The sequence below is a fragment of the Catharus ustulatus genome, chromosome 1 (assembly GCF_009819885.2).
Source record: "Catharus ustulatus isolate bCatUst1 chromosome 1, bCatUst1.pri.v2, whole genome shotgun sequence".
In the NCBI taxonomy this organism is placed as follows: domain Eukaryota; kingdom Metazoa; phylum Chordata; class Aves; order Passeriformes; family Turdidae; genus Catharus; species Catharus ustulatus.
In genome coordinates this window covers 98,111,693-98,133,407 of record NC_046221.1, presented here as the reverse complement: position 1 = coordinate 98,133,407, position 21,715 = coordinate 98,111,693, and the positions used below count along the sequence as shown (strand labels likewise).

Sequence of the window (21,715 nt, the reverse complement as noted above, 5' to 3'; positions counted from 1 at the left end):
TTTTCTCGCATAAAGTAATACAACTCCATTTAAACAATGGCTTCATGCCAGCTCATCCTGCTTTAAGGCTCTGACACTAAATCACACAGAGGCAGCCTTACCTATCCCAGATTTACTCATCTTCCTGCCACGGTACTGATTAAAGTATGAGGCTTTTCATTTGTTCTTCTCAAATTAAAATGCAGCACGAAAAATACTTACGACAAGTCACTGAAGTCTGGAAAGACATACATGTGCCTGAAGCTATCAATGGCAATGACAGGGCAGTCTGCTGGAGTCTTCTGAATGTGGAGGAGTGGATGCCTGAATTTGTCACAGTCAGCATGGAGGAAGTTTATTGTACCTTAACATTGTGAGCAGACAAAAACCCATGTTAGGGTTTTTTAAATTATTATCATCTTTAAACCCACTTGAAAGCACTTTCTTAAGTATTACAAAGGTGGAGATATTAGATAGATACAATATGCAAAACCTGAAAACAAGTCTAAAGACCACAACCAAAATAAAAGATTTTCTTAAAGTGGTTTTTTTCCATATTACAAACTGAAGTTTTGTTTAATGCCCTCTCAAAACACATTAAATCATTTAGACAAGAAGGATTTCTGAAAGTTACTTACTAATAAATTGTGCATCTATTTTAATAATTTCCAGAGGAGTTGGTCCTCACTGTAAAAAATGCATCAAGCCCTTCAGTCTCAAGAGCTTGAAAACTACAATTCTGTTTGGCCTTTACTTCCATTCCACTGAGTTGTCTGAAAAAAACCATACCAGTAAAACCAAGAAGTAGTGGGAATTATTACAAACCTTTTTCACCTATTAACTGCCGTGCAACCTCCTGCTGGAACTTCTCTAAACTCTCCAAGTCATCTTTCATGTGGAAAAGTATGAGAAAAGGAAGGCCTTCTTCTGTCAGTTCCTGCACAGAAAACAGAGGACAAACTAATTTCTTCCATTTCTTAAGGGCACCAAATTAAGTGATTCCAACAATTTTCAAATTCAGTGAGATCTCTACTTCAAAAACAGATGAAAGAGCAAGACTAAAGATGTTAACTGTTGACTCTTCCTCTGAGATACCCGAGTGCTACAGTTAACCATGTTTCCTTCCTCTTATCATACACAACAGATAAAGGATGAGAGCAAGTCATTATCAGCATTTTGGGAAAGGATACACTTTCACTGGAATACTTGTGCAAAAAAAAAAAATCTGATTCTGAGGAAACACAGCAGCTCCAGAAAAACCACAATAAGGCCTGAGCACCATCGTGTTAAATGCTACAAAAAGCTGAAGGTGTCTTCTAGAAGTCAGTTCTAGTTTATCCACATAGTAAATTGGTGCTTTCTTAGCATAACACAAGTGTTTTTGAATAATTCGATCCCCTCCTCACCAATAAAGAGAAAAGCAGAAGCTAATGACACAGCCAGAGCAAGTATGATCAAGCACTTCTCTCCTGCCAGTAACTGTGTCCTGACTGGTCATCCTTTATTGGACAGGCAAACTTTAGTTCCTCATATGAATGCATTCTTGCAGCCCAATGCCTTTTAAAGATCTCTGCCCACAGACGGATAAATACAGGATTGCCTTGAATAATTTATTCACAATTTTTCTTTTACTCAAACACAAACAAAACACAAACAACATGCACTTGCTTGCTCCAAAAGTGATTTTCATCAGCTCAACTCATTACAGCCTGATTGAAAAAATAATCATTTATCATCTAAGATATGCCTACAGTTGTCTATCTTTCATTTGCACAACTGGTAAAAAAAGCAAGTGCTGCTATTGCTTTGATACTAGCCTACATCAGCATGAAAACTGTACTTTTTGAGAAAGATAATAGTGGCTTGCTCTGCTACCAAACAGAAGCATTTCTTCAGATATCTTCAATTTGCAGTAAGTTGAAGGAAAGACTTTCCCTGTCAGTAGGCAGCCAGTTACACAAGGTACATGAAATGGCTCTTTCTTTTCCTTCAACCAAGTCCATCAGGTAAACTGAAGCATGGTCTTTCAAAAAGAAGACTGCAGAGATCCTCATAACTTCAGTGCTCTTGAATTACAAGCTTCCCAATCCATCCCTAAAACAATGACTAATCATATTTGCTTATTCTCATTTTTACACACACAGATTCAGCTGGGTCTCAGCCTCCTCTCCTACAGGATGGGACAAACTACAATTATGGTTCCATTTCCCCACTTACTTCAGCAGGGACATTTCCAGAGGGAGAACTCCTAAACAGAGCTTGGTATTCTGGCTCTAAGGTCTTCTCTTGCTTGCAAGCAGCTAAAATGACAACCTCAGCAAGCTTCCTTCACATGATGAATTCATCTCCAAACAGGCTGTAATAACAGCTTGCATGAACATTGCTAATTTTAGCCCTTTTATAAGAGCTAAAATTCTTCTATAAAGCCTTCCCTTTATTTCCTGTGCTATTCCAGCTTTCATATCACATCCACTTGTCCTGCCTGATCAATGAGAAGTTCCCTCAAAAGCTACTGTGTTGTTTGGCACTAAGAAAATTGAAAGACTTTCCATTAGATCTCAGCTTCCCACATCACTTCTGTGCCCCTCTGACAAACTTCTTACTGGTTCAAAACCTCACAGTCCAGCACCACCGTTAGACCACACAGCTTCACTGCATTCGACACAGAAGTACACATCCTGCTTACTGATAAAACAGGGATTTTTTCTGAATGTTATCCTGATCCCAACAGCCTTTGTCGGTCAAGCACAGGAACTGTCTCAAATGGGCAGTCTCCTCAAGCAGAAAACCCTGCTTCAGAGCTCAATTACTGTGTGGTTCAAGTGTATTTCTAGTGCCATCAATACAGATTAGCAGTCACAGCACTTCATATTTTTATCCCATAACATTGTGCAATATGCACAATAAGAGCCCATTTAAATAACTGTACAATCTCAGCATGCAGAAGTATCTCAATTTTGGCATGTTTAAATTTGTTTGCGTACCAGCAACACTGAAATTTTTAAACTTTGCCAGGCTAAATATCACATTGCAATTGTAACTATCTGTCTAAGCAAACAGGAACCAAGGGTCAAGGGAACAACCAGAGAAACCACAACAGAATGAGGTACAAACTAACAGTAACGAATCTTGGCTTTCAAGGCTTCCTGTCTCACCATGAGAAAAGTACCATGAAAATCTACTGTACACTTCTAAAGATGTTAACATGTGGTATCTTTTACATACTGAGGTGCACATGAATAATTAAGATTTGTTAGCTATCAGAACTTTCCAATAAAAGCTGGCAGGATTGACTAGAAAACAGTCAATAAAAATGGCTTAAGTAAAACCATCCTGTCCCTCCTTCTGCCATAAAACCTGAAGTGTTGCATGTGCCCAGAGCTGCAGATTCAGGATAATAAGAATTAAGTGTGCAAACTGTGACTGAATCACAACTGATTATCTGGTTTCTCATCCAGTATGGACAATGTACTGTAATTTGTGACAAACCTTGGCAGATTTTCTAACAGATTCTGTACCTATGTACAAATATTCCTTTTGAGATGCTACAAACCTGATAATTTTCAAAGGACTTTTTTTCCTGTTATTTATTTTACAAAGAACAAAATAAAATATGGAGTTGGAAACGGACAAGAGAAGACTAAGTTACAAAAGAAAACAAGAAATCCTTGAAAGAAATAATGATAATCAGAAGAAAAGAGATGTGTAAAAGCAAACTCCCAAATTCCACCTGACAAATTGCAGCCAAAAGAAAAGCATGGGAAACAACATATAAGACTAAAAAGATAAAAGTAACAGTGCTTTAACAGTGCTTTAACAGAAATTGAAAAGAAAAACCCCACAGAGTTTTCATTACCATTCCCAAAAGATTCCATGGTCAGCTACCATTTAATGTGTTTACTTATTAGATAATGCTTTGGAAGCGGTTAATAGAGTAGTATTTTTCTACCATTCACATTAACATCAGTGGGAGGGAGCTGGGGATGTTTAGTCTGGAGAAAAGGAGGCTCAGAGGGGACCTTACTGCTCTCTACAACTGCCTGAAAGGAGGGTATAACCAGGTGGGGGTCAGCCTCTTCTCCCAGGTAACAAGTGACAGGAGAAGAGCAAATGACCAAGTTGTACCAGGATAGGTTTAGATTGGAGATTGGGAAAAACTTATTCACTGAAAGGGTTGTGAAGTGCTGGAACAGGCTGCTCAGGGAAGTGGTAGAATCACCATGCAAGTGCTTAAAAAAACATACGGTTTATTTTTAAACATGGACGTGGCACCTGGGGACAAGGTTTAGTGTTGAGCACAGTGGTGCTGGTTAACTGCTGGACTCAATGACTTTAGAGGTCTTTCCCAGCCTTAACAGTTCTGTAATTATAAGTCCTTACATTGACAGTGTATGAAACTACCACAGATCTGCCTCCAGTGAATTTCAAGAGTAACCAAAAAGCTCCTAAAGAATGAAAAGACATTATCTGACAGCCATTTTCTGCCTAAAACAAAACACACAAAGTTCTTTCATGTAGATTAGGGATCTTGAAAGAGACATTTTGGTTTTAAGAAAGAAAAAATGTAGAAGAGTAGAAAAAGTCTTACCTCCCCATTTTCAAATGTGATTTCTCGAACTAGTGGTACACATTTATCTTGCGTCCATGCATAAATCAAATCAAAATTGGTTAGTGAGCCCAAATACACCATATCTGGAGCATTTTCCTGTTGAAAAGAAAAATACAGTAGGATGAGAAACAGTAAAAATGACATTGCTACCTACAAAGATTACCTACTAAACATAAAATAGCAATATTCATATAAATATTGAAAACTAATCTTATACCAGTATTCAGTCTTGTGCATGCAAGATTTTTATTATCTATGTGATAAAAGTACAAATGAAAAATAAATATTACATATGATATTTATGAAGTGAACTCCATTTTATAAGATAATTTATAAATAATAGGAGATACTTTGTTTCCAAACTAGAGATGCTTCAAGTAAGGGCTAGCTAGATTTCTGCTTTCTGCTAGGCTGAGAAATAACACCTCCAGCCCTAAACTAAATGCAGATAGTGAGCTGCTTCATGCTGATGGTTACAAAGGCTCGTCAAAACCCGCTCAATGTCCTACAGGACTTGAAAGTGGTATTTTACATTTGTTTTGCCAAAGAGATATGAATAAATGATAATTTTCCTTTATTTGCTAGTAGTTTTAACTTGTAATTCAGCATTCTTTAATTTAATTACAATTTTGGTTAACATGAAGTGAAGCATGAGTTCGCAAGCTGTGGCCATGATTAAGCACACCTTAATTCAGAAATGCCATATAAATTAGGTAACTTCATACATTCTGTTGTTGGAAAAAAAGGAAAACGTTTTGAAACTCCCTTCCCCCTCAGGTCTATTTGCATCTATTTCCTCTTTTGCAAGCAGCTCCTTTCATATAGTAAATTTCAGAAAGAAGCAGATTTTTAGATAGTATGTCTCTATAAAGCAATTCTTGCAGATTTTCTTCTGTAATGAATTTTTTTCCAGTAAAACCATGTTTATGAGAGTTTGTTAATCTGCAGTTAATTTTATTAATTCTTTTTTTAAATTTTAATTAACAGAAGAACTCAACCCTTGTGAACTAAGGCATACAAGACAGTCAATAGTCAGAAAAATACACAGTAATTGTCACTTGCTTTGAAAAACATGAAGTGCACCAGCTTCACAGGTTTTAAAGAGTTCTGCAGAACCCACAGTAACTATACACATAATGTGTTAACTGTGTTTCTCAGAAAAAAAAATTAATTTTTTAGACATGAATATGTCAAATGATAGATTTAGGTTCTGTGCATTAACTGTTAACACGTGAGAGTGAACTTTCACTAACTCAGAAACACTAATTTCTATGATTCTATTCCTCACATTATTTAGTGATGAAATAAAACTAAGATGTGAGATGCAGTAACATACTGAAGGATCTGAATGCAGTCTCCATTTGTTTGTATTCACATAAAATCACAAAAATCAAAATAAAATACATAGTTACACTTACCCCTGGTGGCTTGTAGATTACATTGTCTCCGCTAAATCTCTCTGCTTTTGAAATAGCCCTACAACAAACCAACCAGTAAGCATGTCTTGGTACAGACAGATAAAATAACTGAGATACCAAAATTCATATTTTAATTTCCTATCCTTTCCTTACTTCTTTTTTTTTTTCCCCCTTCACAATTTGAGAATTTAAAACCTTAATTTTTAATGGAAACTGTAAAGTGACTCCATAGAAACTTGGCCTGCCTGGATAAGAGGGTATTAAGGGAGTCAGCAAGATGCATCCCTAAGATCAGAAGCCTGAAATAAAGGCATCAAAGTGACAAGTGATAAATGCCAGGACAATTTTGGGTAAAGACCACCAGAGAATTGAAAAAAAAAATCTTGATGAAGCAAAGAGAAAGGTGGATTCTTGCTTGCATTTACTCTTCCTGTTCCACTGTTTACACTAAGAATTTACATCTCCTCTACCTGACAGAGAAGGGCTTTGAGGTGTCCTATAGACACAAGCAATGAGAAAATGGATGGCAAGTGAGTCCCCACTGTCCATTTTACCCTCAGAACACATCTGGAGAGAAGACATAGCATGCAGTCTCTGGCCACTGATGATAGGTGTGTTCCTCTAAGACATAGAGTTCCTCCTTGGTATACACCTTACTACCTCACCTTGGTAAGTTCCTCTCTTGCCTTTAGAATATTTTACCCCAAATCACAGCAAAGTATCCTGAAAGCTGCTAGTTTGTACCCCCAAATTATCATGTCTTATTCAAACAAGTTGGAACAGCTGTGCATCCAATGGAGGAGACAGAAAAGAAAGAGAAGTCAAATTATCTGAATTTACCTGACTGCAAGATGAGCTAATCTTCCAGAGGTCTGAACAATTCCAAGTGCCAAGAAAAATACAGACATAAGGCTTAACTCAAAGTACCTATGTTTTATTGATTTCTTTTGATCCAATTATCCTTTTCTTATCACATTCAAAAGGTGCCTTGCAGAGTTATGTTACACCACCAGTATTTGCATCAGTTTAGAGATGTGTATTTTAAAACGCATTTTTGTATTCCCAATATGACTCTCCCTGTAATGTGAAATGAGGCTTCCTAGTGAAAATCATCACTGAGGTAAACGACTTGCATCCTAAATAAGCATTCATAGAATAAGAAAGTGAAGCCATAGAAGCCACCTGCACAACCTGATGATAATCTATAATGAAGTATATGCTCTAGGGTAAGCCTGTGGTAGAATCCAAAATGTCCTCTTCTGTGCTCTTCCACTCCAGTAGCTGCAGCTATGACTGATTTTTATTTTTTTTAAGATAACTCAAAGTGGGGACATGATGTGAAAATTCCAAATGCCTGAAGATACACCTTTTTAAAACAGCTATTAAAATGGAAACACTTCAGTTGGCATTTTGTCTTTTTTTGAAGCGGTAATGTACAAGGTGAATCTCTGAAAAGCAAACACCCCACCCTCCCCTGACATATTTACTTGCCAATGTAAAATTTTAAAAAAGGTTCCTAGGTTTATCACTTTCTTCCATGTTACTTACAATCTACATTCTACTTACAGATTATCATAACCTTTTTAGATAAAAGTATTTTCAGCTTTTATTTTTCTTCCTGTTCAACATTCTCTTCCATGTTCACAAATATTACACATTCATTCCTCTCTACTTCTAAAATCTACCTCTAACAACCTCTTCATCAGATTCTTCATCTATCTCCTCTCGCTTACAAGTCTTCTTTCAATAATCTTGCTCTGTGGTCACTTCAGATCTTAATAGAACTGTAAGAACCAGTTGATTTAAGAACAGCTTTAAGCATCAAAATCATCTGCAACTAAGTACTATTAACAGAGTTTTAAAATAAGCTGTTACAACTACCTAAAGCCAGAATAATTTAGGCATAATGGGACAGTTCTGCCTTGACAGAAGTTAGTCAAGCAACTATTTTTCTCCTGTCAAATTGATTGTTTTATTTACGCTTAAGAGAAATTTGAACATGACCACTCAGGTAACCTCCCCAAACCATTTTAGTAGCTGTTGAACTCTGTCCATAGCAAAACCAAAAGTCCTTTCCAGAGGCTGCCAGGATGCTCAGTCATAAGAGTTCAATTGATCAATGCCAGCTCCCCATGAAGAATTTTACTATGTATAATCTGAATAAAAACCACTGATCTGTAGCCAGCATCTCCCTTGGAAGTCTTTTCACATACAATTTTTTAGGAAGCTGAAGAGCCTCAGTTACTGAGAGATGAAAACATTTAGTTCCCAAGGTTGCTGTTGGGAAGGCTGTACTTTAAAGTGCTAACAGCTCCAGGCTAGAAAGAGAATGGGTGTCTGGAGATACGAATAATGATAAACCTGCTGTGCAATCTGTATTTACACAGGCAGGTTATGAATAATCAAACTCTGATCCATTCCACCATGTCTGCTGATTGCTAATATCCAAACAAAAATAGAAATAAACCCCCTACAGTACCTACTTCAAGAGCAGTGCGCAAAAACCCAGTGCTAACACCTGAATGGTGGGAAACTACTTCTCATTATATGCAATTGACAAACAGCAAACCAAAGATGAACAAACTCAAAAAGCAGGAGAGTGAATGTCAAAAGTAGTGCTATCATACTAATAATTTTTTAAAGTTATTTCTGAAAAGACTGAGAAGTTGAATGAGGGGCAAAAAATAACTTAAAATTCTAATAGCAACTCAGACTGGCTGTGCTGAGAACAAGGACGGATGCACCTCTCAGAAAACACTTGAGATAATGGCACTCACTGGGGATAAGACTGACAGACCACAGATTTACAAGTCATGGCCTTACCTAACTGGGGACTGAAGGAAAGGAAAGCCACGTGCACTCCTGCACTTTGCAAATACTCTCCCCCACCTCCAAACTATTTTTAGAGACATATTGGAAGAGGCAACAGTGACTTACTACAGGTTTTGTTGAAACAGATGAAACATTTTCTATCAGTGTACATCCTCTCAGTTTCTCTGCTATTCTCCACTACATCCAATTAAAAAAACTCCTGAGGCAACTCTGTGCAGCATAAAATCTAGCATAACCCACACAAATTCCTGATTTTGCAACTGTGGGTAGACTGGAAATTACTACAATCACATTAATGCCTTCAATGCACATTAATCACTTCAAATTGGGCAGTGTTGGCATGTCAAATACTGCAGAATGAACCTAGATTTTTATTTTATTATGCTACTTTAAAAGTTAATCACTCCCAATCTATTCTTCTGATGAATATTTTGAAATATCACTGTAAATCTGTAAAAGGAGAAATCTGAATTCCTGTAGGTTTTCTTCCAGACTTACACTGTGTAGCTCACCAATGCAATTTTCTTTCTAAGCTAATACACTGTGCAGTGACATAAAACTTGCATGAAAAAGGCCCAGGAACAGAAATTAGGTATTTTGGAACAAGGTCTGCTCCCCCTAACACCAAGAGGAAATGAGTAAGCAACTACAGAGAGAATTAAAAGAAAAAAGGAAATAATGGAAAAAACCCTCTCCCTCTAATAATGCAGGCTTTTGGGACACAAATGTCTACCATTCCCCCCACACCTCCTCAGGTACATTTAAACTATACCGACAAAGAATGGCAAAAAACTAAAAAGGAAGCAAAAAACTAAAAGATGCATTTCACAGCAAACATTAAGGCTAGGAAGAATTTTATCCTTTTATCCCCTCAGTGTATTTATCTATTACAGTTCAGTCTCTTCAGTTATGTCACACTGAAAATAATAAACAAGTTGATTTAATTAAATTATATACACCTCATTAACAGAATTTCAAAAATAAAGTCACGAAATCACGAATTTTCAAAACTTACCCAAAGGCAGAGAGGAACACACAATCATCATGCAAAATATTCGCTACTCTTTCAAAGGTTCTGTAATTATCAGAGTCCTTTTGCTCAAAGTACCCAATAATATTTCTTCTGCTGCGCTGTAAAAACAAAGGTTGAATTATAACTTGCATCAAATTATCAAAAACTGTCATTACTCCTTACAGATATTAAATACAGAGATGCCATTCATTCAACAGTCAAGTAAGTGCAGAGATTATTTCTTTTTTGTCTTTGCAATATTCAGAAGAAACCTTGTATTTTTTGATGAGGAGTATTAGAAGTATCTTGTCAAATACAACATATGATTCTTCTCAAATTTTTAAAAGCAAGATAAATAACTTAGTAGTTGAGTGAATGCAGCTCAAAGTGACTACACTGGACTAATTTGTAATACTGCAAATGATCCAGTTTGCCACTCAATTTATAAAAAACACAAGGTACTGAACACTCCATAGTTCAACATTGAAAAAAATTCCGAGAAGGAATAAAATTGAAACACTTACATCAAGAGAACTAATTTCTTCCAAATCCTGGACCTCCCGAATAGGGTTACTTTTCTGCTGCCTGATGTAATCTGCTATTGCTGTCACAGATCTCTGCCCCCTGTATTCCCTCTTCATCATCATGCCATTCCGGAAGAGTTTCAGAGTTGGGTATTTGCTTATCCTGTATCTCTGAGCTATATCAGCTAAAAAGAAATTAAGAAAATGAAAGCAAACCCCTATAAATACAGAAATACACTGAACATGGTTTTTTATGCATGTATATGTCTGCCTGTATGTGGAATCTATGAACCAGCAGTTCTTCATCTTTAAGTAACAAGAAGACAAAAATAACCCAAAAACCAAACAAAAAACCCAACAAAAACAAACCCCCCAAAAACATTCACATCTATATTCCTCCCATGTACTGATCTTCATAAAGAAAAATATTACCAAAATCTGTGCTAAGCAAAGACTCAACTTGGTTGTGTATACTCATTCAGTGTACTTCCTATAAACAACTAGGAGGGCAAATTTAAGGGCATAGTGAGAACATGAGAATCTTCAAAGCTTGCCAATCTCAGTTAACTAAACCACTTGAGAAAATGTTAATAAAATAAATTATCTATTTTTCTTTAAACTTATTATTTTAATCTCAATTGCCATGCTGGAAATATAACTGACATGTCTAAAATGTTTGAGACTGTAAACCCTGTGCAAAGTATTTTTTGAAGGCTGTGAAGGTCAGGAGACTGCTGTTACAATTCTGAGATTTTCAGGTTTTGAACAAACACAAAATTCCAGGTTTCTAAATTAAGGCAAACACCTCTCTGTTCAACCAGCATCATCATTCCCTTCAAGACAAGTCTTCATTCACATAGTCCAGTCTTCTTCTAGACTTGGACCACAAAGAGTTTCACACAATAAAGTAACATGTATCGGCATTAATCTAGGACAAGAGCACTACCTCTTTTCATCTTTTTGTAACAGGTCAGTTATTTATTTATTCACAAGACTTACAAATGTAAAAGAATAAAAACAGAAAGAGGTTTTACAGGAAAATTAGAAGAGTAGCAAAGAACAAAGCTAAGCAGAAGCAACACAGTCCAGTTTCCCACACATGTGCATCCTGTGCTCCTTAACTTCAACCACTACTAAGGCACTAATGTGGTTCTTCACTGCCCCCCACCAGAGTCCTTAACATGCCCCTTTGTCCCTCTTCCTCTTGCTAAATCTCTGGGACACAGCAAATTGCAACGGGAGTCTGCTAGTTCCCAGCCACACAATGATGGGAAAGCTTACACATAACCAGCAAGTGATTCATGGCACACTGAGCAGGATCCAGCTGAGTTTTTACAGCAGCCTTTGCTATGGTGTAGAAATTGGGTTTGTGCATCGCCAATACTCAGCAACTGCTTTAATCAAAGTTTTTAAGTATTTAATAGTTTTGAATGCTCTCCCCCCTTTCAGATGTGGCTGAAGTCCAGGAAAGAACTTCACAATTTTATGAGGAGGAACTGAAGAAATGAGGTAACCAGATATACAGTAATTTCACGAATACAAGCCGCACCAATTTGACCAAAAGTTTGGTGGAAACCCGGAAGTGCGGCTAATATTCGAGGGCGGCTAATACATGAACAATATTCTAAAAGCTGCCAACACGGAAGTGAGAGCCCGCGGCAGCCCCAAGCCAAGCTGGAGCCCGGCCGGCCCCGGCTGAGGTGGGAAAGCCTGGCAGAGGCGGGGCCAGCAGTGTGGGGGGCGGGCGGCTGAGCCTGAGCCAGCAGGGCGGGGCAGGGGGGGCGGTAGAGCCCGGGCCAGCAGGGCGGGGGAGCCCGGGAGAACTGGGGCTAGCAGTGCAGGGGAGCATGGCAGAAGCAGGAAGCCCAGCGGGTGGGGCTGCCTGGCAGCGGGGGAAGCCCAGCAGAATCGGGGCCAGCAGCGTGGGGGTGCCCGGCGGTGCGGGGGCCTGCAGTGCCGGCCAGGGCGAGCAAACGCGGCGGTGGTGCAGACGGGAGGGGGCAACCGGCGTGCCTCGCAGCGGCGGCGGGGGCCGGCCCGCCAGCAGGGCGAGTAAACGCAGCAGCAGGGCGGCCGGCGTGCCTCGCAGCGGCGGTGGCGGCTGGCCCGCCGGCAGGACGAGCAAACGCGGCAGCAAGGCGGTGCTGACGGGAGAGGGGGGCCAGTGAGCCCGGCGGCGGCTGCAGCACCACCCGGCTGGCCCCGTCGGCAACCATGAGCGGGCCGAGCCTGCCTGGCCCCGCCCCGAGCCAGTAAAGCCCGCTATGCCGCGATCCTGTTACTAATTGGCCAATTTGTGAAAGCTGCACACGGATTCTCGCGACGAACGAAAGTGCGGCTAATATTCGGGGTGCGGCTTATCTATTGACAAAGACAGCAACATTGTCGAGGCACCGGGGGTGCGGCTTATAGTCCGTGCGGCTTGTATTCGTGAAACTACTGTACTTTGGGTTCTTAGGAAAGCAAGAATAAGAACAAACAACAGAGACAAAGTATGTAATGTCAGATCGATTTCCACTTTCCTCTGGTTTTTGCTTTGTTTAATTATTTTATTCCCTCCTATTCAATACCTCCCCGGAAATAAATCCAGAATAAAAAAAATCTCACAGATCCTGTGAAAACTGCTTATCTTCTTTTACACAGTGGGATGCAGTTTACCTATACCTCTGGACCTAATTTCAACTAAATGCCCCCAAATATGCCCACCTTCCCATAGCTACTTAACCATTTGAGGAAACTTGTTCCAGTCAACCATACCCACCACACTTCCCCTTCTTTTCTCAGTGAAGGACAGAGTGGTGAATTCAGCAGACTGACTGATCCTTTGGAGACAGAGAAGTTTCATTCACTCAACAGAGAGAGGAAGGCATTGCAAGGGTGTCCTTACTTTTCATGGACTTCTTACAAGCCGCAAGTCACCCTTCAGGTGACCTGGATTAACCCACACCAGGAATGCAACCAAATGGGGTCTGTGAGCACATTTGGCACAGTACTGAATGATGTGAGAACAAATCCACTCCGACAAAAATATCCTTTCTCAGTTATATATTCAACACAAAGCAGATTTGCTTTCTATCTTACACTTACTCTTTTTTATAGAGAATGGAGAAGTCTGAATTCCATGCTGCCTGGAGAACTCTCAGTGAAACCATCAGTAATTTCAACTGCTGCTAGAACAATACTAATCCTACTTGCAGCTTTAGTTACTGAAAACAGTCTCTGTACTAGTTGCACAGCTTAGATGAGTCTGAGAAGTGAAAACAAAATGTGCATGGGCAAAGGAATAAGAACCAGGTCTACTCCACAAAAATGTTCTCTAACATCTCCCAACTTCAAAGCTTAGCCCAGTTCCTAAAAAGCTTTGCATCACTATAAAATACCACAGAATTCAGTCTATCAATTTTGACTAAGAGGCCTTGATTTGTTTCCTAAATATCCCAGAAGTGCATTTCTTAATGCACTAATTACAGCTAAAATTAAGGTAAAACATTTTATGTCCTCAGTGAAGAGTACTTTTATTTCAAATTCATACAAATTTCTCCAGGGAGGATGCCAATATATTTAACACTAATGAACATTAGATTAATAATGTTTTGTTCCCTTAAACTCTACCACATTTTAGTTAAAGTACCTAAGAGCTGCCAGCAAGGAGGTGGCAAGTACAGCAAGGGAGGAATCACTTTATATTTGCTTGGTAGAAGACAAACAACATCTGCAAGCCAGGCATTTGATGCCCTTCTCCCCTGCTAACAAAAGGACCTTTGGTCTGACAGTATATGAGTTGATCCAACCTTGACCAGGGTCTGATAAGGGACAAGGAACAGCACAACGTGTCAAGATTTCACAGAAACACGTTGAGATTAACCACTCCTCCTGTTACAGAAATGCAAGGCAAGAAAACACCAAACCCCACACTTTTTTGTCTCACAACATGGACTTTTCCACACCTATAGGAGGATGCAAGGGTTGAAGAATGGGCATTCAGGGGGTCATGCAGGTTCTCCAAGATGGAGATTGCAGTACCCTAAGGATGTGGATCTTCATCAAGGACTGAAGTTGTGCAAAAAATTAATGGTAATAAATGCCCACTGTTAAAGCTGAATTCAAACATTATTTCATAAGTCAGTACTTGCATGATCTTTACAAATTATATTGAGATTCCATGAATGCTGGTATTTGAACTAACATAGAGAAATGACACTCCTACACAAGTAAGTATTTGAAAATCATCTTTTTACAAAAAATAAAATGCAAGTACATGAAAAATTGTTTGAATTAATTCAAAAGTCAAATAGAGTAAACCTTAAATGCTTCATTAAGCCCTGGCATTTGATACAGGTAGAGTTAGCATAAGCAGTGCAACTACAAAATTATATTCCTTTTAAAATTGGAAATACACAATGCAAATACATGGAATATTGCTTGAGCTCATTCACAGATTGCATTAGTTATAGGAAATCCTAAATTAAATTTAAAAATATTTCCTGACAGTCCCACTGCCCATTTTCTGATGAAAAGAGGTATTTGAAACAGACAAGGGCAACCTACCTAAAGAAAAGTCTTCCAACTACAACTTTGACTTTTTATTTTGTTCAGATATGAAGGTACCTAAAAGGAATAAACCTTGTGTTTGTATTTTGCTGAATTAATCATTGAATCACAAATCCTGTGTTTGTGCTACCAGAACAGTTTCACATTAGTTATGATAGGAAGCAACTGACAAATTTGATCATTTTATTTTCTTCTACAAATCAGAAACTTTGAGCAACTGTTGGATTCAGATGATTCCTCCCCATTTAGCATGTTTACCTGATGACTATTTCCAAACTGCCCAGACTTTTTTCCACTATTCATTCTGCCAACTCCAAAAGGAGTATTTTACAGTCATCCAGTTCTCTTCAAAGATGCACTGTCTTGGTTGATACTTCTCCTGAGCAAGGTTCTGTCTTACAACAGGGAAGAGACAGCACCTCTTGTTTTGAAACAAATTTTTATGTGAAACCTGACATCTACACTCATGTTTTCTAAGACCGTCTCCCATGCCACCTTCTGAGGAAGATCCTCTAGGAAAGCAGGCTTTGTGAGCTATCATTTGTGATCTGTATCTTTGTCATATCTCTTGTACTGTCACCCATTTCACCATTGTCAGAGCATCATGTGTTCTTCTAGTCAAAAGAATGCCAAAGCCCATTTTTTGGGCTGTCTCAAGTTTTTCTCATGGTGTGTACACACATTACCCAAGCTACAGCTTCAAGCAAGCACACATCCAGTGACTTGTTTCTCAGAATGCTTCAGACTCTACCATTCCAGGTTAACACCACAACACACTGTCCAAAATTCAGCTAGCTAGATATCAGCTCACGTCACCAAGAATCTCAATTCCATAGCCACCACGTTGAAATTAAATGTATAATGAATGATGTGCTGAAAAACTGCACCAAGACCCACTATATAGTGGAAGTCCTTCCCAGTGAAGGAGCAGCAATATTTACAAGGATCACTAACTCGGTACACTGTTCTAATTTTTCAGGGCCATAATTCACTCTATGACTAAACAAATATTTAGATTTTAAGTCTACAGGACTGGTTCTCAGAAGACGTATCCACTAGGACTCGAACAATACTGGTAATTATCCTAAATGCCTACCTCATCACATAAGGCATCACCTGAAGAATTCACATGCTGAACAGAGGACTATAACAGCCTGAAAAGTTATCTGAAAGAAAATCAAAGTTTCAAAACTCAAACCCTGTAAAAATAACTTCTGAAAATACTCAGTGTCCCTTTTTCTAAAGGAGAGGGGGATGCTATTTTCATGTTGTCTGAGGAAGAGCTAGCACAAACCCAAGGTACTGCATTTCCTATCTTTGGTGTTACATCATGGTTGTAGAGTGCACAGCTACATATAGAGAGAGCTTGAATTTTCTGGATCTAACACTAAGCTTTACTTTGTGTGTCAAATCATCTTAACTCTTCCTTACCTTTCTGCAATATCTTCCATCTCAAAAATAACAAATTCTTTCAGCTGTATATTTGAAGTTGGAATGACTAAATAAGTGCTGCTTGCTCACTTGAAATCAGTCAACATCTTTTGAAGTCCCTCAGGCTACCCACCAGGGCACACTACAGATGACAAATGAAATCTGTCTTTGATAGATACTTTTTACTTTCATAATACACCATAAATTCTCCCCAGTTAAACTACTGCTCTTGTGACATTTGCAAGAAATCATAAGCCCTGGTGGAATACTCAGAAGAAGCAGAATCAGAAAGGAACTTGGGAAACCATCTAAATAAGCATATTACTCCAGTGATTGTGGTACTGGTGACTTGTATGATGGACCAAAACAGGTAGAAGGAAAGCAATCGATATTCTGTATCAAACTCAGGTAGCAGCAAATTTAAACCACCTTCTGCTGCAAAGGAGCATACACACCAGCCATGCCTGCTCTAAGCAGGGCCTCATCAGTAGGCATCCCATAACCTTCTCTGACAGACTAATAAAATGGCTCTCCTGAGGAGTGCCATCAACAACCTCTCCAAATCACTTACACTTTTTATTTTATCCAAAGATAACTCTCTCAGACTGATTTTTTTTCCCCAAGCAAAGTGACAAGAATGCAATGAAACCCTCATGCTTGTTTAGAGTTTCATTTAGGGTTCCTTTATGAACTTCCAAATTTGTTATCATTGAGTTCTTCTGCTTACCAAAGGCACAGTAGCAACACAATCTCATCCCTGCAGACTAACATTAACAACATGAGCACACATGGCAGGAACACAGAGAGAGCAGCAACTCACAAAACTGAGGGAAAATATCATTCCCAGACATATTTTGAATGGAAGAACAACAGTTCCCTAAACAGTCTGCCCAGCAAAGCATCTCCTTACATACCCCCAGTGAGAAATTTATTTGTTTGGAGGCACAAAGATCTATTCAAACTACTCACTATTTTTTATTTAACTCAGAAACCAAAGGAAATCATGGTGCAGTAAAATCAAACCCCAATATATATACTTCAATTTACAAGAATTCTATACCACAGTTCCTAATGTTGAATTTAGAGAAACTGTCCAAAACAAAATCTCCCCCAGAGAAATATGAGTTCTAGATTGCAATATTCACTCCGAGAACAGAAACATAGGAAATCTATTGCACCAAGTGAGTTTCAAACACCCCTGTTTAACACAAATGATTAGAAAAGCAAGGAAAAAAAACACCCAAAAACCCCCAAGTAAACAAAGAACCCCAAACCAGAAACAAAACCATCCTAATAATGTCTATGCAGTAAGATCCTATGTGATCTCTTTTTAATAGGGAGGATCTCTTTTACTAGGCATTCTACTTAGATGAGAGGTGTCTAATATTTAATTACTAAATTTATTTACTGAATTACTAAATTGAACATATCAAAACCATCAAAGATTTTAACAAGACATAGCGTAGTAGAACTCAGATATTTTTAAGATATAAAAGGATGTAGTCTTGGAAAAACAAAGAGCAGCTGCTTCAGATTTATCTGTAGTGCATTACACACTAGCTTTGACATGGTCTAGTGACTTTGCCTACACATTTCAGGTATAATTATCTTCCACAGTATTATAAGCTAGTGTAAAATATAACACATACAGAGGTTTAATGCAGTGTTAATATCTATATTTATAGTTATAAAGTTAATAACTATATAGTTAACTATATGGTTAATATAGTTGTAATATGTACAAAGGACTATCACTTTCCAGTAAAACATCTTTATATTGGCTATAAGAGCAGACAGAATCATGGTTTTGTCATTAGGCATCAAACATTTGGCAGTACATCAATAATTCTCTTTAATTTGCTTTACCCTCAGAAGCTGGTGGGAGCTGTTGGGCCCTGCAGTGTGCTTCAATAATAGTGCATTAAATAGAAAGTATCTATGCCTGAGTGACCATTCTGAAAGTTCTTTTTGAGTGGCCAGAAATCAACTATTTGGATTCCCTACAGAGTCTTGGCCTCAAAAACAACCAGATAATTTGTAAGGCAAATAATCCACCATCTCTAGAACGCCATTCTAATACCAAATTAGTAGTGATATGAAATCTACAGGCATAAAAAAACACCAAAATATTGACATAAAACCTCTAGTGTTGCTAAAATATGAAAACACATAGAAAAATATAAAGCTTGAGTAAAAAATCCTAAAGAACTAACAATTTTAATACCAGCATTCAGCAAAATACTACAGCAGGCCTAACCTTGATAATACAGTAATATCCAATTTCTTACTAAAAAGCTGCTATTGTACATATCAAAATCCAAGTTAAAATACCTAAAACTTTAGGATATGCCCAATAACTATGTGCCATGAAATGTACCATTGTTTAAAACCCACCAAATAAATACCAGAAACTAGTAATGCCATGCACAACTTTGTTACTTCAATTCAAAAAGGCAATGTAAATTGCCTGTCATTGAAGGATTTTATTTTTAATTCTCACATTTTATATCTTCTGCAACAGTAGTCATGCTCATCTACTTAAATTGAGGACAAAAATAGTAAATACCGAGAACTAATGTTAGGCCAGAAATAAAAACTAAAATTCCTCCTACTACTTAGCCCACTACAAGTACTCCCAGGACAAGGAAGACAGTCTCTTCCATAGCATCTCCTCCTCTTAGGTCTCTGTAACAAGGGCAAACTACCATAATTCAAAGAGCACAAGAGAGGATTAAGCAACAAACTTTCAAAGCGTTTCAAGCACTTGGTGGGGGGCAAAAACCTGTTTCCTTAACTGTAACTGCTAAGACAAGAATGTCTCATAGCTAAACACTGGGCATCCAGCAGCCCAGACTCTCTGAGTCATTCAAGCAACTGAAGCTACAGCAACCAAAGTAAGGACTTCAGCAGTTAATTTAAACCCTAAGAATAAAACACAACAACATAGGTTGATTTTACTATGGTCTTTAGTGAGAACTTTCTAGAAAGTTTTGTTGTTGTTATCTTGACATGAAAACATGAGCCAACAGTGATGCTTGTTCTTACAAATTAACAGTTTTGTAAATCTCAAATAGTATAATCAGTACTGATTAAAATAAATTTCTGCTGTTAATACTCTTTGGGTATCACAAGCCACTATAAAGAAATTATTCCTAAAAAGACTGTTCTCCAAGAAGCATAAAACACAGTTGATCCAATAGTGTAATAAAAATCCTAGTGCTATCCATTTGCCTTTCAATGTGGAGCAGATTTTACTTACTAAGGGATTTAAAAGGAACTTAAGGGATTAGTAACAGCATAAACTAAGATTTTGCATATCATTTCCATGTATATCTGGGCATGGGGAAAATCCAGCTCAAATAGGCAACTGTTTTCCGGCATGTGTAACAACAGCAGAGCAAAGCTCTGATCCCTGCCTGGTGTGTGAAAGGAAACTTACAGCCCCCACCACAACCCCGAGGTGGAAAGAAGATCTGATCAGAACATATTCTTCATGCTAAGAGTAGTAGGTTACCTCTTCCTCTTCTTGGTTGTGAAGACCTGCATCATTTGTTGCAATAGCGCTTCTCTGACACTCAATGAGCCAATTCAATTTATAATCACAGCCCTTTTGTCCTCATTAAATGAGATAGGCTGAACTGATAAAAAAAAGGATGTTGATGGATGCAATGAGAAAGAAACATTGGAAATTGCCCTGACAAGTTTGGAAGAAGAGGTTTACTGATATAATAAAAGCAACCCTGGGCTAAATGATGGGCCAGCTACAGCTACATTTTGCACAGCTATTCAGCATATTTTTCAATACAATTACTAACTTGGTACCAGGACAGCACAGAAAAACTTAAATCAGGATTTACTTACAATGCTGATCACAGTCTACTCTAGCAAACACCACTTGATTCTTATCTGGATATTCTTCTTTGATTACATTAGAAGCTTCCTCAAAAATAGGATGCAGCATTTGGCTGAAGCGGCACCTGTAAATAGAACACAAAATCATGACTTCAAAATATCACTTTGAAATATTTCAGTTGATGACTACTGGAACATTTCAATCTTTGAAGGAACAAGAAAAAAAAAATAAAAGAAAAAAAAGCCATTGGAAAAAAATCACATCTACCTGTAATCATTCCAATAACTGACTGGATAAAAATCAGTTCAAAAGTAACTTGAATAAATCAGGTGCAGAAAAAAAGGAACTCTGAAAGAATACATAGTTCAAGATATACTCCCCTGTTTTATCTCCCTAGGAAACACAATTAATCAGTTATAAGCCTTTAGGAAATATATTATATTCAGAAAGCATGTTGTTAATTTTTTTTCTACCTGAATTACCCTGAGGAAAGTGATTTTAAAAATGTGGTAGAAGTTGTTCCTTAAATTGTTGAGATTGAAATATTCACCAACACCTTCAAGAAATATCACAGGTAATTTTCTACAGATCAACAATACAAGTTGTAAGCATTATGTATTATATTATTGCTCAGGTTTGGCAGAATTTGAGCACATTGCTTTTACAGCAGTAAGAGCAAAGAGAACCCTAAGGGTCCCTTCTTCCAGTAATGTCAGATTCTGAAACAAATTCTCTCTTTCTGTCCACAGAAAAGGTGGTAAAGGATTGTAAAGATGCATCAGTGGCTTTAGAGTAACAGTAGTGCACAAGACCATTACTAATATGTCAATAAAATAATTTTATATTCTGTCGTTCCAAATATCTGGCAGATTTTAAAACTGGAGATGCATAATGGCACTGTAGAAACTGTGAGAATGAGACTTTAAGGAGTAGCAATAAATTACCAGCCTGCACTGAAACCCACCTTAAACTTAACAGTGACAGCCTGGGGATGCAGTTATGTCTGCAACAGCAAACATGTAAGTAAAGAGCAAGTCTTGCTCTCAAAATGCCAAGAGACCTGAAGTACACCTTCTGAAAAAATCGGACTGTGGGCAGCCCAGCTGTATCCTACACATTTATGTAGCATGTATACGTAAAACCATGTATATGCTACAATGGCTTCCTGTTCCTCATTCTTCTCCACCCTTACAGCAGAGAACTTCCATGGCCAAAACTCATCTGTTCTCGCTCAAAAGTCAGGTTACATCATGGACTGGCAGTGTGCTATGTTGAGGGGTTATTGCTGTATGCCTAAAAGTAATGATCATAATTAAGGTTGCAGTGGTTTAAAATTATAACCTATTATAATATGAACCTAGCAAGCATAGACAGAAGGAGAAGCAATCGGGACGTAAACCCAGGAAAGAACTGGTTTGAAAGCAACTGACTACTGTATTTTCAATTAGAAAACTATAGCCAAACATGACAGTTTTCAAAAGACAGAAACTTAAACATAAAAAAAAC

The 21,715-nt window shown here is 38.1% G+C and overlaps 1 protein-coding gene across 1 annotated transcript in view; it reads right to left on the bottom strand.

The window, feature by feature from the left end:
* Positions 1-21,715, bottom strand: part of ERP44 (endoplasmic reticulum protein 44) — a 48,406-nt gene that overhangs the window by 5,509 nt on the left and 21,182 nt on the right. The window contains exons 4-10 of the mRNA XM_033057203.2: positions 20,218-20,333; positions 10,375-10,559; positions 9,854-9,969; positions 6,007-6,064; positions 4,568-4,684; positions 805-916; positions 202-343 (exon numbers count right to left, since the gene is read on the bottom strand). Of these exons, the coding sequence (XP_032913094.1) occupies positions 202-343; positions 805-916; positions 4,568-4,684; positions 6,007-6,064; positions 9,854-9,969; positions 10,375-10,559; positions 20,218-20,333 (846 nt within the window). The remainder of the gene's footprint in view (positions 1-201; positions 344-804; positions 917-4,567; positions 4,685-6,006; positions 6,065-9,853; positions 9,970-10,374; positions 10,560-20,217; positions 20,334-21,715) is intronic.